The sequence below is a fragment of the Hippichthys cyanospilos genome, chromosome 3 (assembly GCF_059441005.1).
Source record: "Hippichthys cyanospilos isolate Australia breed blue-spotted pipefish chromosome 3, RoL_Hcya_1.0, whole genome shotgun sequence".
NCBI lineage: Eukaryota > Metazoa > Chordata > Actinopteri > Syngnathiformes > Syngnathidae > Hippichthys > Hippichthys cyanospilos.
Genome location: NC_142371.1, coordinates 21,556,950 through 21,572,144, shown reverse-complemented (window position 1 = coordinate 21,572,144; position 15,195 = coordinate 21,556,950). Strand labels below are relative to the sequence as shown.

Genomic DNA, 15,195 nt, shown 5'->3' with positions numbered 1-15,195 from the left:
TCTTTTTTTGTCGCCATTTCTTCCACATCATTCTCGCAGTATTTTAGCCACACTCGTATTGTGAGAACCAAGTGGTCATGCTATGTTACCATCTGGGTGAAATTTCAGCTCCCTAGCATCTTTCAATGCACAATGGTTAAAGTCAGTAAATTACAACCGCACGATAAAATGTAAAGGTCGTCCACATATGACGACCCGTGCGATGTGGGACACTTGGTTCAATGTGACTTGGACAGGAACAAGATATGTGTGTGAGACAAAGTGCGTCTGATGCCATTACGTTTTAAACAGGCTTTCAACATCACAACACTAGCAGTAGACACACACACACAGGCTTTTTTTTTTTTTTTGCAATGCCACGAAGCCATCAAGTTGTCTGCACGCGCTTACATCAACATGCAGCTGTCAGCTCGCTTTCCGTCTGCTGCTTGGATGGGAGAAAATGGGAAAGTGTGTCCCCGGTGATATAAAATCAGAAACAACAAACAAAAGAATAAAGCGGAAAGACTGCCCTTTTGTCGTCAAATTCGAGCAGAGTCTTACTATCCGAAACGCACCCGTCGGCCTGTGGCGAATCTGCAAGATTATTACACAGCCATTATACCACTATGAACAAAAAAAGCTAATCGGTTAGCTAGTTAGCAAACTTAGCAGACATTCAAGGATGCCCGCAAAAACACTGAACAGAAAAACGACCATATCGGGATATAAACGCTTACGCGATATTTTGTCCAATATTTTAATTTTTACATCAAAGACTATTATATCAAAAAGCTAAACATTTAGCTAGTTAGCAAGCTTAGCAGACATTCAAGGATGCCCGCAAAAAATCCCTGAACAGAAAAACGACAATATCGGGATATAAACCCTTATGTGGTATTTTGTCCAATACTTTAATCTTTACATCAAAGACTATTATATCAAAAAGCTAAACAGTTAGCTAGTTAGCAAACTTAGCATTGGCGTTCAAGGACGGCACAAAAACCGTTAATCAAGAAATAGACAGTAACGGCATACTCTCATTCGGTATTTTCTCCAATGCGTTGAGCTTTACCACGTTAAACAAAAAAAAGATAATCAGTTAGCTAGTTAGCAAAATTAGCATTGGCATTCAAGGACAACATAAAAAATGCTAAACAAGACAGTAACGGGATACTCTTAAGCAGTATTTTGTCCAATATTTGGTATTTACATCAGAGGCATTTTACAGAAAAAGGGAAAGCATTGAAGGAAGGCATTAAGGGAGCTGAAATTTCATCTTAGATGGTGACATTATGTCACAAAACCAGGAGTGAGCCAGAAAGTAACCCAAAATGGTCAAAATACTGCACAAGGGTTTAATGTATGAGATTAAAGTGACTAAATTGCAAAAACAATTTGCAATGATACTAGATGATAAAAATACTTTTTTAAAATAAAGTTGCAGTATTATCAGAAGAAACACTGGTCGTTCTTTTATTAGGAACTAAAATGAACTAAAATCAAGAATTTTTCACTCCAAAAATTGGAGTTTTGAGTGCAACAAAAATAAAACAAAAACAAAGATAAAAAATGTCTGAAATATATCTGATATAATGAAAGGATTATTTAAATGTAACTGTACTCATACATGTTCTTTTCTTTTAATACATAAAAATCAGTTTTAAACTATTGTTTTTAATGGTAGACTTTTATCAAACATAATCAGTGTATTTTACTGTTGTCACAAAAATGCTATAGCTAATCAAACGCCTGAAAAGAAAAAAAAAACAGAGTAAAAACAGTAAAAACAGAGTAAAAATCTCAAAATTAGTACAGAATATTTTTTTACAGACCAGAATAGCAATTTAATTGGTACTCTAGAGCATCTGATTAAAAAACTTTTTACGTTTTAACCTGAGTTCAAGCTAGCTGCTATGCTAACTGTTGCAGAACAATTTCAGCTACACAAATAAAAAAACAAAACAACTTTTATGTCTTATTCTGATAATATGAGTTGCAATGTTATATAAGTTTGTGTACTACTACTTCCCATCTTAGCTGAAAACATGCAAATTATGCGAAACCGTATTTTAGGTCTACCAGTGGTAACGCAATTAGTTTGATGACATAATTTCTGCTGGGTCATAACGATCCCTTCAACTATTTAGTGTTGCTTCTGAACAATGTCATATTTTTCTCATTTTTTTTTCCCCTCATCCTCCAGGCTCAGACAATGGGGATGATGACAGAGTACTACCACTACATCTTCACCACTCTGGTAATGTACCGCACTCATTAATGCAAATTGTTCTCATCTCCTTTTTTTTTTTTTTTTTTTGATGATGAATAGCAGCTAATTGCGAGCGGGCTTGGGAACGCAGTCTGTTCCGAAGCCATTTTCTTTGACGACCTGGAAGAACACTCCTCTTTTATGTGCCAAGCCGAAGCGCGTTCTTTTGAGGTGGCACCATAAAACGCATCAGTGAAAATTAAATGTGGCTCGCCGAGCTTGAAAAAGAACAACAATGCGGCCCTTTGTGAGCCTTTATGAGGCAAATATTCCAGTAAATGTTCGGTGTAAAACAAACGAATATGTGCAAAAGAAAGAAGAAATCATTTCAGGTAAAATGTCGTTCGTGTTCACTGACGGGTTGTTGTTCTGAGCAAATAATCTTTTTGCGTTTGCTTTAGGATTGATAGCTGATGGTTTGTAATCTCCAAGTTCTGTGACACGTTGTCAAAATGTGAAATCAAGTCAAGCCTGACTTGCTAATTTCCAAGTCTGAGTCAAGTTCATTCTCGTGAGTTTAGTTTCCGAGTCTAGTTTTTGAGTTCTTGTTATATTCGATTTTTGTGTATAAAGACCAGTTCTGTGTCCCGTCTGATAATCGTCTACTCGCTATTGGCTTATATTATTTTAGAGGGGTATGTGATTTTTATTTTTGTTAACAAAAATAATGTATCATGCTCATAGTAATGTTAGTGTTGGGTGTTACTGTGAAACAAAAAGAATGTTTTCTTTATTTTATTTTTTTTAACAAAAGCATACATCTCTAATTTGATATCTCTTATTTTTTTTATAGAAGGCACATAATTGAATAATTTGCTTCCAGTTTTTAGCGTAAACAATATTTCTACATTGGTGATATTTACATTTTTTACTGTTGTTTTTTTTTCTCAACATAAAGAATGTACATCCAAATTATTTATATTTTTATCAAAAACACATGTCTAAATGTGTTTTTTGCTTTTCAACTTTTTTTTTAACAAGAAGCACATATACATTTTTTCTAGACATTAAAAAAAAACTATATTTCTACATTTATGATGTTTTTACCCACCCAAAATAATTTATTTTTTGACAAATATGCTTTTGTTAAAAAAATCTCCAAATTTTTGTTTCACAAAAAATATATTGCAAAATTTATGAATTCAAAAAAGATAAACACAAATGTATTCCCAAATTATTTTATGTCTTATTCTTATTATTTATCGTTTGAAAACAAGCACAAATCTGAATTTAATCGATATTTTATTATTTTTTTACAAAATCAGATATATTCAAATACTTTTTTTTAAAGCACAAAAATATTTTATAACAGAGTAATAATATTTCCACATTGGACTCAAAAATGAAACCGTACATCTCGAATTTTGTATTTTATATTTAGTGTCGAATAAGATTACGACAACAAAAGAAATGTCGCTTTCTGAATGTTGACCATTTCGTTGACCCGGATATTAATAAATTTTCCATTTTGTCCAATCCGGTTAGAAAAGAAAAAATCTTTCTCTATGTAGCGTCTGAATAACCACCCATCGTGCTTTTAAAATCTTATTTTCAACAACAGCCTCTGGCAACGAGCTCAGCTGTCAAACAGTGCCTCGCATTCACGCGGCGCTCAAACGTCCAATTGCCACAACAAAAGTCATTTCGGCTTTAAACGTCACTTATATCCCGGCGGTGTCCCCCGCCACATCTTTTGATGACGGGCGCAGTCCCAGCGGGAAGCCATTGCCGCCCCTCGCCGCCATGTTGGTGATAAACATGTTGACTGGGAATGAATAGCGGCGTGTTTGAAGCTGTTGCTTTCGACCTCTGTTACTGTCTCGCTCTCACGGACGTCCAGTGTCTCTGCGGACCCGGTCGCTCCGTGGCGGTAATGCGTTATGACGCGGGGGCCCGGCCGTGATGTGTGTCATCTTTTGCGCTCTCAAGTATGACGGGTATCATTGTTTTGACACGCGTCGTGACTTGGGAGTATTTCTACGGATTTTGGGGATGGGAAACTTCTTTCGTTAAAATGTATTCGTGTCCGCTGTTGTGTATATTTCGTCTTGGGTAAGTTCAAATGCGTGAGACGTGGAAAGGCCGGAATGTCCTCGAATGGGGGGGGGGGGAACAGCGTTCTCCTGAAATTTGCCGTGTAGTTAAATTTGACCTAACTTTCTGGGTTTTTTTTGGACAAACAACTGCCACTGGCTAAAATAACCCAGAAAATTGGGTCATCTTGTAAAAAACAACATAAAAAATTGGTCGTTATGTGTAAAACAACACCAAAAAATGCAATACGAAATAAACTGGAAAATTGGGTCGTTTTGTTTGAAGTACCGTATTTTCCGCATTATAAGGCGCACCGGATTATAAGGCGGACCCTCAATTAATGATGACGTTTTCAAACTTTTTCAATCACAATATAGTAATACTCAAAGTAATAACCATAATAACTCAAATAATAACTCGAAACTCTCAATACCACAATAACTCAATGTCAATATGAGCAACCTTGTTCAACTGTAAACACACAAAAGAAACAGGTAAAATTTATCAATTTATTCCCCATCTACGAATCCCAATCTCAATATTGATCCATATATAAGGCGCGCCTGATTATAAGGGCGCACCATCAGCTTTTTCAAAAAATTAAGGCTTTTGGGTGCGCCTTATAGTGCGGAAAATACGGTACTTGTCATTTTATAGAAAGCAACCCGAAAAATTGGTTATTTTGTACAAAACAAAAAGCTGGGTCAAATTGAGGTAGATGTTTTTTTTCCAATCTTTAATATTTACATCAAAGACATTTCACATTAATGGGGAAACATTGAAGACACTAGGGAGCTGAAATTTCACCCAGATGGTGACAGCATGTCAAAGTTCCAAATGTCACACTTAAGTTAAGCGTGCCATCCGCTGGCTAAAATACTGCCGAGAACGATGTGGAAGAAAACGAGCCAACGATCAAACTACCGCTTAACATTGTAAAATTCATGTCGCTCTCACTGTATCAACCAATTTTGAGTTTTATTATTTTTGTACGATTTCACACTCGATACGTCGTGCGGGTGCTTCTGATAACATGCCGGCAAACTTCTTGGGCGGCATGGAATCTATGCGACGCCGGCGGTTAAAAGGCAGACGCTGCCGACGTGAACTTATAATTGGAACAAGACGTTTTTGTGACACCCTAAAAAGGCTCTAACAGCAACGAGAATGTCACAAGAAATGTATTGTACGTCTGCCAACATTTCTGTCCCACTTAGTTTGTATTCTTAGCTTCAAAAGCTCGGAGAGCGACCCCATCTACTTTAGCGAGCGTTTCGAAGTGTCACACGGAACAATAGTGATATACTTTGATCCGCGCTCGTAAAAAGCCGGCGCCGTACTGCGAAGCCGGGAGATGGAGAGACGGGGAGAAATAATTCAGCGGCTGGCGGCGTGTTTTTTATTTATTTTTCGCTAAGTGTCTAAGGCGCTCTCGTTAGCCCGGCGCTAACCCAACAGGGTGCTAATGAAATATCTATGTTGATCCAAATGTCTTTTCCCAAGCCCGCCGGCCCATTACGCCGCGACATGTGTCAACATGTGACTTCGCACTTCGCCTACAATGGCTTCCCCTAGAAATTACACCGGCTTAAATTGAATTGCTTTTTCCTGCCAAGGGAATGGGGGTAATGAATTATTAATGATCCAACAATGAGCCAACATTTTTTAGTGGCTTTTTAATGGCTAACATGCCAAGTGGAAAGGTTATGTGCGCGCGCACAGCAACTTTTGTTGTTTTACCGCGGTATTATTTTTAGGATTCATTTATCGGACGTACGTACGTGATCGGAATTTTTGCATTAAGGGTAAGCAGGATAGCGCGTACGGTTTGAAATGAAAATTTTGTCAGGAGAAAAACGCTGGCGCAATGTTGTAAGTTTCATATTAATACAAAAAATAATCAATATTTTCTAGTGGTCAGTCCACACATGGGAGTTACTTTTACAAATTATTGACCAGTTTAAAGTGTTAAAAATGGCTACCATGCTTTGAATGTTCAGGAATGTAACGCTGGGATTAAGCCTTTTTTTTTTTACTCCATAGTCTTATTTTTACATATTAATGACCAATATAAATTATTGAAAATGGCTTGCGTTCTATGACTTGTTCAGAAACGTAATGATGGTGTTCAGCAAAAACATAGTCAGATTTTTTTCAATTTTATATAACTTTTTTAAAATATATATAATCAGTTAGTTTGTGTAACATTTCTTTCTTTTTTTTTTTTTTTTTTTACAAATTATGGACAAATGTAAATTTTTAAAAATGGCTCGTACTCATACGTGGATTAAGGAGCATAACACTGGCATCTAACCAAAACTTTGAGTCATAATTTTGTGAAATTTCATCAATAAAAAAAATCTATACTACTGGGAATCATGTGGGTGTTAGTCTAATAATTTATTGACCAATATATGGTTGAAAATAGCTAGCGCTATTTGATTTATTTAGAAGTGTGATGCTGGTAACAAGCCAAAACTTCATAATTCAGAATTTTAAAAATTTTATATTTTTCTGGAAAAAAAATCTATTCTATTAGTTAGGCCACATATGTGGTTGTTATTTTTTAACAAATTATTGATGAATATAAATAGTTGAAAATGGCTAGTGTGCTTGAAATATTTAAGGAGCATAAAAATGGCATCGAGTCAAAACTTTGAGTCAGAATTCTGTAAATTTCATCTTAAAAAAAAAAAGGCTAAACTACAGGTCAATCCGCATATGTGAGTGTTACTCTCATAAATTATTGACCAAAAAAGTGGTTGAAAATCGCTAGCGCTCTTAGATTTGTTGAGGATCATTATGCTGGTGTCCAGCCAAAACTTCATAGGTACAATTTTGTAAATTTCATATATATTTTTAACCCTTGTGCAGTATTTTGTCCAATCCTTTGATCCATACATCAAAGGCGTACATCGAAATCATTGAAAAACGACAGTAGGGAGCTGAAATTTCACCCAGATGGTGACAACATGTCAAATTTGAAGAAACTGACGCAAAAATGATCAAAACGGGTTTAAAAGAATATTATTGTTATATAATACCATCTTGAGTGTTGGAAATGGCTTGTGCTTATTGATGAATGATATAATGGGGTCTCTTGAAAAGTGAATTTTTCGCAGGTAGATTTTTTTCGCTACGTATAAGTATGATTCGTTTTTGGTTTTTTATAATTCATTTATTGGCCTTAAATCTCCTGGCATGGCATTGAAAAACAACTGTTTTTCACTCCGTTGGCTTTATTTTGATCTTAATATAGCATCTCTCTAATCAGACGCTGCGTCATTTTCTTTTTCATGTGAGGAGATAAAGCATGCGGGATGAATACTTGAAAGGCAGACTCCGATCACGGCGGGACTAAATGAGACTCTCTTTCCTCAAAAGGATCTGATGGCCATTGATTTGGAGCCGTATCGCTTTTGTGGCGTCAACATGACCGGCTTCCGCATCTTGAATGTGGACAATCCGCTGGTCTCCTCCATTGTGGACAAGTGGTCCACAGAAAGGCAGATACCACCCAAACCTGACTCGGGTCTTCTGGAGGGCATAATGACGGTAGGTTTTACAACTTCTACGCACAATAAGATGAATGTTCGAAACGAAACAACTGAATCAGTGGGCCTTGTACCTTGTGATTGGTTGAAAACAAGGAAGTAAAAAAAGGTCACCCTAAATGTGTGTGTGTGTGTGTATATACATATATATATATATATATATATATATATATATATATATATATATATATAAACACCACATTTTTGCTGTAAAAGGCTCTTGTAATTTTACGTAACAATTTGGCAGCAAAGTGTTCGCTTCCTGAAAAAGATAGCAGCGCTATTATCCATTTTATCTCTAATTAAAATGCTGAATATAGCCCGCCCATATCATTCAAAAACACCTTCCCAGTGCTCTTGAAGAGATGACTATTTTTTTTTTTGCCATACAAACGATAAGTGTGCAGAAAAAAAAAGATCTGAATTTGGACCGTTTTACTTTATTAGACACACCGTTATCATTACAGAAACACACAGTGCTCATTTGCCTTATCTAATTTTGTATAGTTTACCATTTTCAAATTGCTGACTCTGAGAAACTTGTCAAATGAGATGATTAATAACTACTACTATAGAAATACAAAACTGTTAGGCCAATGTGAGTATAGTCACAGGATGCGTGAAATTAAAGGTTAAACTTTAACGGTCGTCTAGTGTTATCAACAAGCAAAGAATTTCTCTGTGTAGAAAAAAACTCCTGACTAATAACTATAACAATAATAATAATAATAACGGATGCCAACACACTTACAGTGTGTTGTACACACTTATAAAGATGCTCTGTAACTGCAACTACCAATCCAGTCTAGACTTAGCTTCTCACTTGGAAGACTTTAGTTTCATAACTTCACACAGGCTATTAAAACATCAATTCGCTGTGTAAAACAAAACCATCCCCCACATGCCACCAAAAGCCAGAATACACATACAACAATTTTTAACCATATTCATAACTTTGTATGTACTTGTGGGTGAACAGAAACAAGTCAAAGAATGTAAAAAGGAAGGGGTTCATTCTGGAAGAGTCATTTTTAGCTAGCTAGCCAACGAGCCTGCTAGCTAGGTAGGTAGACAGACAGCGACACGGACAGACAACAAACTAGCGAGATAGATCGATAGACTGACAGCTAACTAGTAAGACTGACAGACAGCTAGCTAGCGAGACAGACAGATAGACAACTAGCGAGAAGTCAACTAACTAGCAAGATAGATAGATGGACTGAGAGCTAGCAAGACTGACAGCGAGCAAGACTGACCGATAGACAGCTAGCTAGCAAGACAAACAGACAGACAGACAGCTAACTAGTGAGAGACAACTAACTAGCAAGATAGATAGATAGACTGAGAGCTAGCAAGACTGGCAGATAGTTAGCTAGTGAGACAGACAGATAGACAGACAGCTAACTAGTGAGACAGACAACTAACTAGCAAGATAGATAGATAGACTGAGAGCTAGCAAGACTGGCAGATAGTTAGCTAGTGAGACAGACAGATAGACAGACAGCTAACTAGTGAGACAGACAACTAACTAGCAAGATAGATAGATAGACTGAGAGCTAGCAAGACTGGCAGATAGTTAGCTAGTGAGACAGACAGATAGACAGACAGCTAACTAGTGAGACAGACAACTAACTAGCAAGATAGATAGATAGACTGAGAGCTAGCAAGACTGGCAGATAGTTAGCTAGTGAGACAGACAGATAGACAGACAGCTAACTACCGAGATAGATCAACAGATTGACAGCAAGCTAGCAAGACCGACAGATAGACAGCTAGCTAGCAAGTCAGATAGACAACTAACTAGCGAGACGGACAACTAGCGAGATAGATCGCTAGATAGATAGATTCTACCCATCTATTTAGGTCAAAGGTCAAGCCACACTGTAAACGTTCCTCCTTTAAACGATGACTAAATCTTTATCAGGCTTGCTCCTCGGCAGGCATCAGCTGAAACAATGTTCACCCCATTATTCCAGACAGATGCGGCTCTGACCTACGACGCCGTCCACATCGTGTCCGTCTCCTACCAACACGCGCCGCAGATGACCGTCAACTCGCTGCAGTGCCACCGCCACAAGCCCTGGCGTTTCGGCGGGCGATTCATGAGCTTCATCAAAGAGGTAGGTTGTCTTTATCCATTTGCCGTTTCTATCGCAGCCAAGCGGCGAGAGGGAGGAGGAGGGGGAGTGGCGTGGACTAGCATGTTTACCCAACAAATCAATCACAGCCACAAACAAAGAGCCTTGATAGACACATTAAAGCGGTGTTGTTGTCTGCTGTGTGAAAGTCCCCTCAGACGCTATTTTATCTCCTGAATGTTGCAACCTTTTGAAAGGACAATTTGTGAAACTTGCCTGGAGTTTATCAAACATGAGCGGGTGCTGTTGTACACCAAATAAAAACATGAGGAGGCTGGGTGGAGATGCTAATATTTGTGCCTTGATATAATAACAAGATGCTAGCTATGCCACTTGTTTTTTTTTTGTTTGTTTTCCCATGCACACATGTTGTACTATGTATGTGGGTGGAGTTGTGCTCATAAGTTTACATAACCAAAGTCAGCAGTTTGCTAGCTAGCTAGCTCGCTGGCTAGCTCGTTAGCTCACTAGTTTCTGAGGTACGATTACTCCTGGGGCACTTCAAGGGGTACGTGAGATTTTAGCGGGGTTTCGCCAGGTACAGGTACTGTATTTTTCTTTCCTTTTCAAACTTTGCGCAATTTAATAAAACATGAAGCATTTTATTGGTAAAAAGTTGCATTACAGTGAGTCCTTTTGTAAAATGTCCTATGACTTCGCATTGGTAGATTTTTAATGCCCATTGTCATTTTTGATGTAATTTTCAGCAGACACGCCATGAAAAAGCACATGGTTACGCAATTTATTAGCTATTTATCTAGCTATTTATCTAGCTAGCTAGCTAGATAGATAGATAGCTAGAAAAAGCACATGGTTACGCAATTTATTATCTGTAGTTGCTAAATTAAAAAATGCTTTGCGATACTACATATTAAAACAGACAAGGATGTCACAGGACTCTATCTATCTATCTATCTATCTATCTATCTATCTATCTATCTATCTATCTATCTATCTATCTATCTATCTATCTATCTATCTATCTATCTATCTATCTATCTATCTATCTATCTAGCTAGCTAGCTAGCTAGCTAGATAGCTAGATAGCTATCTATCTATTTAGCTATATTCATAATTTCATATGTTGCATGGGTAAACAGATACAAGTCAAAGAATAGTGATTGATTTTCCCCTTCCTAAGGTTGGGCTTTGTAAAATATTATTGAGAAGCACCGCCCTAAAAGATATGTCAACATATGAGCGCAAGTGTATGTCCCAGGAACCGGCCCACAGCCCGCCGTTTGCTCGTGGCTTGACGTCAGCTGGGATAGGCGCCAGCCGCCAAACGATTCCGAAGAGGATAAGTGGTGTCGAAAATAGACGGTTGGATGCTTATCCGAATTTTGTTTGTCAGACGCCGAGAGAAAAGCCTGAATGGCGAAGAGCTTGAAATCAGTCTCAGTTTATCTTGTCCTTCAGGCATCGTATTGTCAAACGTATTCCAGACGCACGATTGAGGTTTAGCTGGAGGTCACGGTGTGATAGCGGCACTCGCTCTCCAGCGTATAGCGAGCCGGGTATGATGTAACGCTTCGAAATAGGCCAGAAATAAGAGCTACGTTTAGTGAAAATATAAATGTGGGCGAATCAGGATCGCTCAACCACTCCCTTCTCCTCAGAGGTTCTCATTAGCATCCTTCAGATAGGATCATCTTCCGTTTTAGCATAAGGAACTCCCTTCGCACATGTTTTAAAATCCCAATAAAGTTGAAGGATTTTTGTTATTTCTTAAACTAGTGCTCCTCGACTTTTTTTTTTTGCAACGTCTCCTCAAGAAAATAGAAAAAGCACACGGTTACGCAATTTATTATCTGTAGTTGCTAAATTAAAAAATGCTTTGCGATACTACATATTAAAACAGACAAGGATGTCACAGGACTCAATCTATCTATCTATCTATCTATCTATATCTATCTATCTATCTAGCTATCTAGCTAGCTAGCTAGCTAGCTAGCATATGTTTCTCGGCATTACATTTATAGTGGTTTCTCTAGGTGTACCTTATCCAGCAACTTTAAAATTTTACTCACTCTGAAATGAACTTCTGGAAAAATAGGCATGAAGCTTGTTCCTCACATGTTTTAAGAGCGAATAGAAGACTTCGTTGATGTAATTTAAGAGCTGTCTGAAGGTGTTTGAGACAAACATGATTGCATTTACAGTGTGTTGCACAAAGACCAGCACGGAACTGACAAGTTAGCGAGCCGCCGTGGAGTCTCATCATGTTTTTTTTTTTTTTTTTTGGTCTTCTTTCATCTCACCTTCTGCCGAAGCGGCCTCGCTTGATCAATCTGCGGAGACAGCCTGCACATTGCGACGATCACAGTAGGCGATTGGCTTGTTGTGATTCGCTCCTTGAGATCACACAGGCTCGGTAAACAGAGTGGGATGTGTTGTTATAGTTTAAAAAAACAAAAACATGGATATAAGTTGCTAAAACCGCCAAAGGAGGTTATGTTAGTATTTGTTTTGCAAAAATATGTAAAAAGGACTTTTCAGAGAAAATTAGTGGATGTATGCCAAGGAACGGAGTACATATTGGTGCTGATCCAATAGCGGCTACATAGAGGTGAGGAGTTTGTTTTGCGCCTTACTGAATGCCATTTTAGTTTCTCACTTAATTGTCAGGATTATGCTCTTTTCTCTTTGGATTCCGTTGTTGTTGCTTTATTGGAGTTTGTCCCTGAAGAGCTTTAGGAAGGATTTACCATGCATGGTTTCATATTAACTCATTAAACACCAAAAGTTTAATTTAATTTTATTTTTTTTAGCATCTGGACGAGTGGTTCTCAACTTTAAATCACTGACGTACCCCCTGTGGAATACGTTTTCAGCCAAGTAACCCTTAACCAGTCCAAAATATTTTTGGGTGGGTAAAAAAAAACAAAAAAACTTACCATCAGTGTCTGATTTATTCAACTTTTGAACCTTTTAAACTTCATTTGGATTGGTCCACTAAAAAAATAATTAATCTTGTGATTGCTTGCCCTTTAATTTGAAATGCCTTTAATTTAAAGATCAAAGGATTGGACAAAATACCGCACAAGGGTTTTAGATTGAGTTGGCGCCATTGTTTGTCTTCACAGGCGGCATGGCGGTTGAGTGGTCAGCAGATCCACCTTGCAGTGCGGGAGTTGCGGGTTTAATTCTGGCTGTGGAGGTTACGTTATTAGCTCGTGTCTGTGTGGGTTTTCTCCGGGTACTCTGGACACACCAAATCGCCCTTAGGTGTGTGATTGTGAGTGTGATTGGTTGTCTTTACGGGGGGCACGGTGGTTGAGTGGTCAGCATATCCACCTTGCGGTGCGGAAGTTGCGGGTTTAATTCTGGCTGTGGAGTTTGCGTTATTGGCTCGCCTGTGTGGGTTTTCTCCGGGTAATCTGGACACACCAAATCACCCTTAGGTGCGTGATTGTGAGTGTGATTGGTTGTCTTTACGGGGGGCACGGTGGTTGAGTGGTCAGCACATCCACCTTGCGGTGCGTAAGTTGCGGGTTTAATTCTGGCTGTGGAGTTTGCGTTATTAGCTTGCCTGTGTGGGTTTTCTCCGGGTAATCTGGACACACCAAATCGCCCTTAGATGCGTGTGATTGGTTGTTTATCCATGTGCGTGCCCTGCGATTGGCTGACAACCAGTTTAGGATGTACCCCGCCTCCTGCCCAAAGACTACCAAAATGAGACGTGACCCTATTGAGGATGGGCGGCTAAGAAAATGGATGAACGTTTGTCTTCATGCTATCCAAGGACCGTAGTCTTCTTTAGTCATTTTGGATTTATCGAAAGGCCTTCAGTCTGTCCTTTGGATGACACTGAGAGCGTCACTTCGAAAATATCCAGGATTTTCTTTTTACCGTCTTCTAATAGGAAGCTCCCGAAACCGCCCTCCGGTGATCAAGACAAAAGCCAATGAAATATTATTACATTGTTGTCCTTTCCTTTGAGGACAGCTCGGCAGCGTCGGGTTGTAAAAACACTAACTCCAGTCTGATTTACGCTCCCCACAAAGACGGACAGTCCGACATGTTGTCAAGGTCGCGTCGGCCCTTTGGATTGGACACGTGAGAGGCGTTCGCATGGCTCTCTGAATCCTTTGAAGAATCTCGGGCCAGATGGGCTCAAGTCTAATCAGGGTTGGAGAAGGAAATTTCACTTTGAAGCTTGAACATTCAAAAAGCTGGTTGTGTGTTAAGATTTCGGAAAAAAAATGGCGACGGGGAGTTTGGTACCCAATGAGGGTGCCATCTATTCAAACGTAACATCTGCAGGAGCGTGTGCGCTGGAACCAAATAGTAATGGAGGCCAGTCATGTATTTTCTTTCCTCAAGGGGAATCAAGCAAAAGACGGTCGTTAATTAACTCAGCGGTCCTCTGGTGTTAGAAAAGCGGCGGATGTGAATTGTAATTAACAGAAAGACGGAAATGCCTGATTATTTCCGTGTTTTTTGTTTTTTTCCGCCAAGTGTGGCGTGGGTGTGAAAGAGAAACACAGCATGTGCTAATTGCATCTTTTGTTGCTAGTTGCAGCTCTTAAATATTATTACAAGGTTGTCAGTGGTGCCAATGTATTATTGTTTAAATAACAACAATGGGAACACTCGGTAAATGTATTTGTTTTCATTATTTGTGCTATTTTTGTTCATTGTACAAAGAAAAAACAATCTGGGAGTTTCCCAAACGACTGGTCCATGCCAAGGCTAGTCAAGCAAAATAGATTTTATTTTTTATTTTTAGTTCCGATACTTTTGCGACAATTAGGGATACCTGATGAATATCGTTCTAACCGGCAATTTTTTTTTTTTCAGTCCCACTGGGATGGACTGACTGGAAGACTGTCATTCAACAAGACAACTGGACTGCGAACGGATTTTGACCTAGACATCATAAGTCTGAAGGAGGATGGATTAGAAAAGGTAAGCGCCATCACTTCTGTGTCGTTGCTCTTCGTGGATTTAATTTCACCTTATGCATCCCCAATATATCACTCTTTCATATCCATATCCATCATATCCATAGTATATACATCATAAGGCATATCATATACTGTATAAGGCGCACTGCATTATAAGGCGCACAGAATAGAAACTACAATAGTGGCTGGGGTTGCCTTAAGTATCCACTAGATGGAGCTACGCTAAGGGGAATGTCAACAAAGCAATCAGATAAGTCATTCACATTATGATTATGACTGACAATCACAAATTAAGAAGAATGATAAAC

At 38.6% G+C, this 15,195-nt stretch overlaps 1 protein-coding gene across 1 annotated transcript in view; it reads left to right on the top strand.

The window, feature by feature from the left end:
- Positions 1-15,195, top strand: part of grik3 (glutamate ionotropic receptor kainate type subunit 3) — a 105,384-nt gene that overhangs the window by 57,930 nt on the left and 32,259 nt on the right. Inside the window, exons 5-8 of the mRNA XM_088409745.1 lie at positions 2,186-2,239; positions 7,670-7,840; positions 9,816-9,959; positions 14,781-14,888. Of these exons, the coding sequence (XP_088265871.1) occupies positions 2,186-2,239; positions 7,670-7,840; positions 9,816-9,959; positions 14,781-14,888 (477 nt within the window). The remainder of the gene's footprint in view (positions 1-2,185; positions 2,240-7,669; positions 7,841-9,815; positions 9,960-14,780; positions 14,889-15,195) is intronic.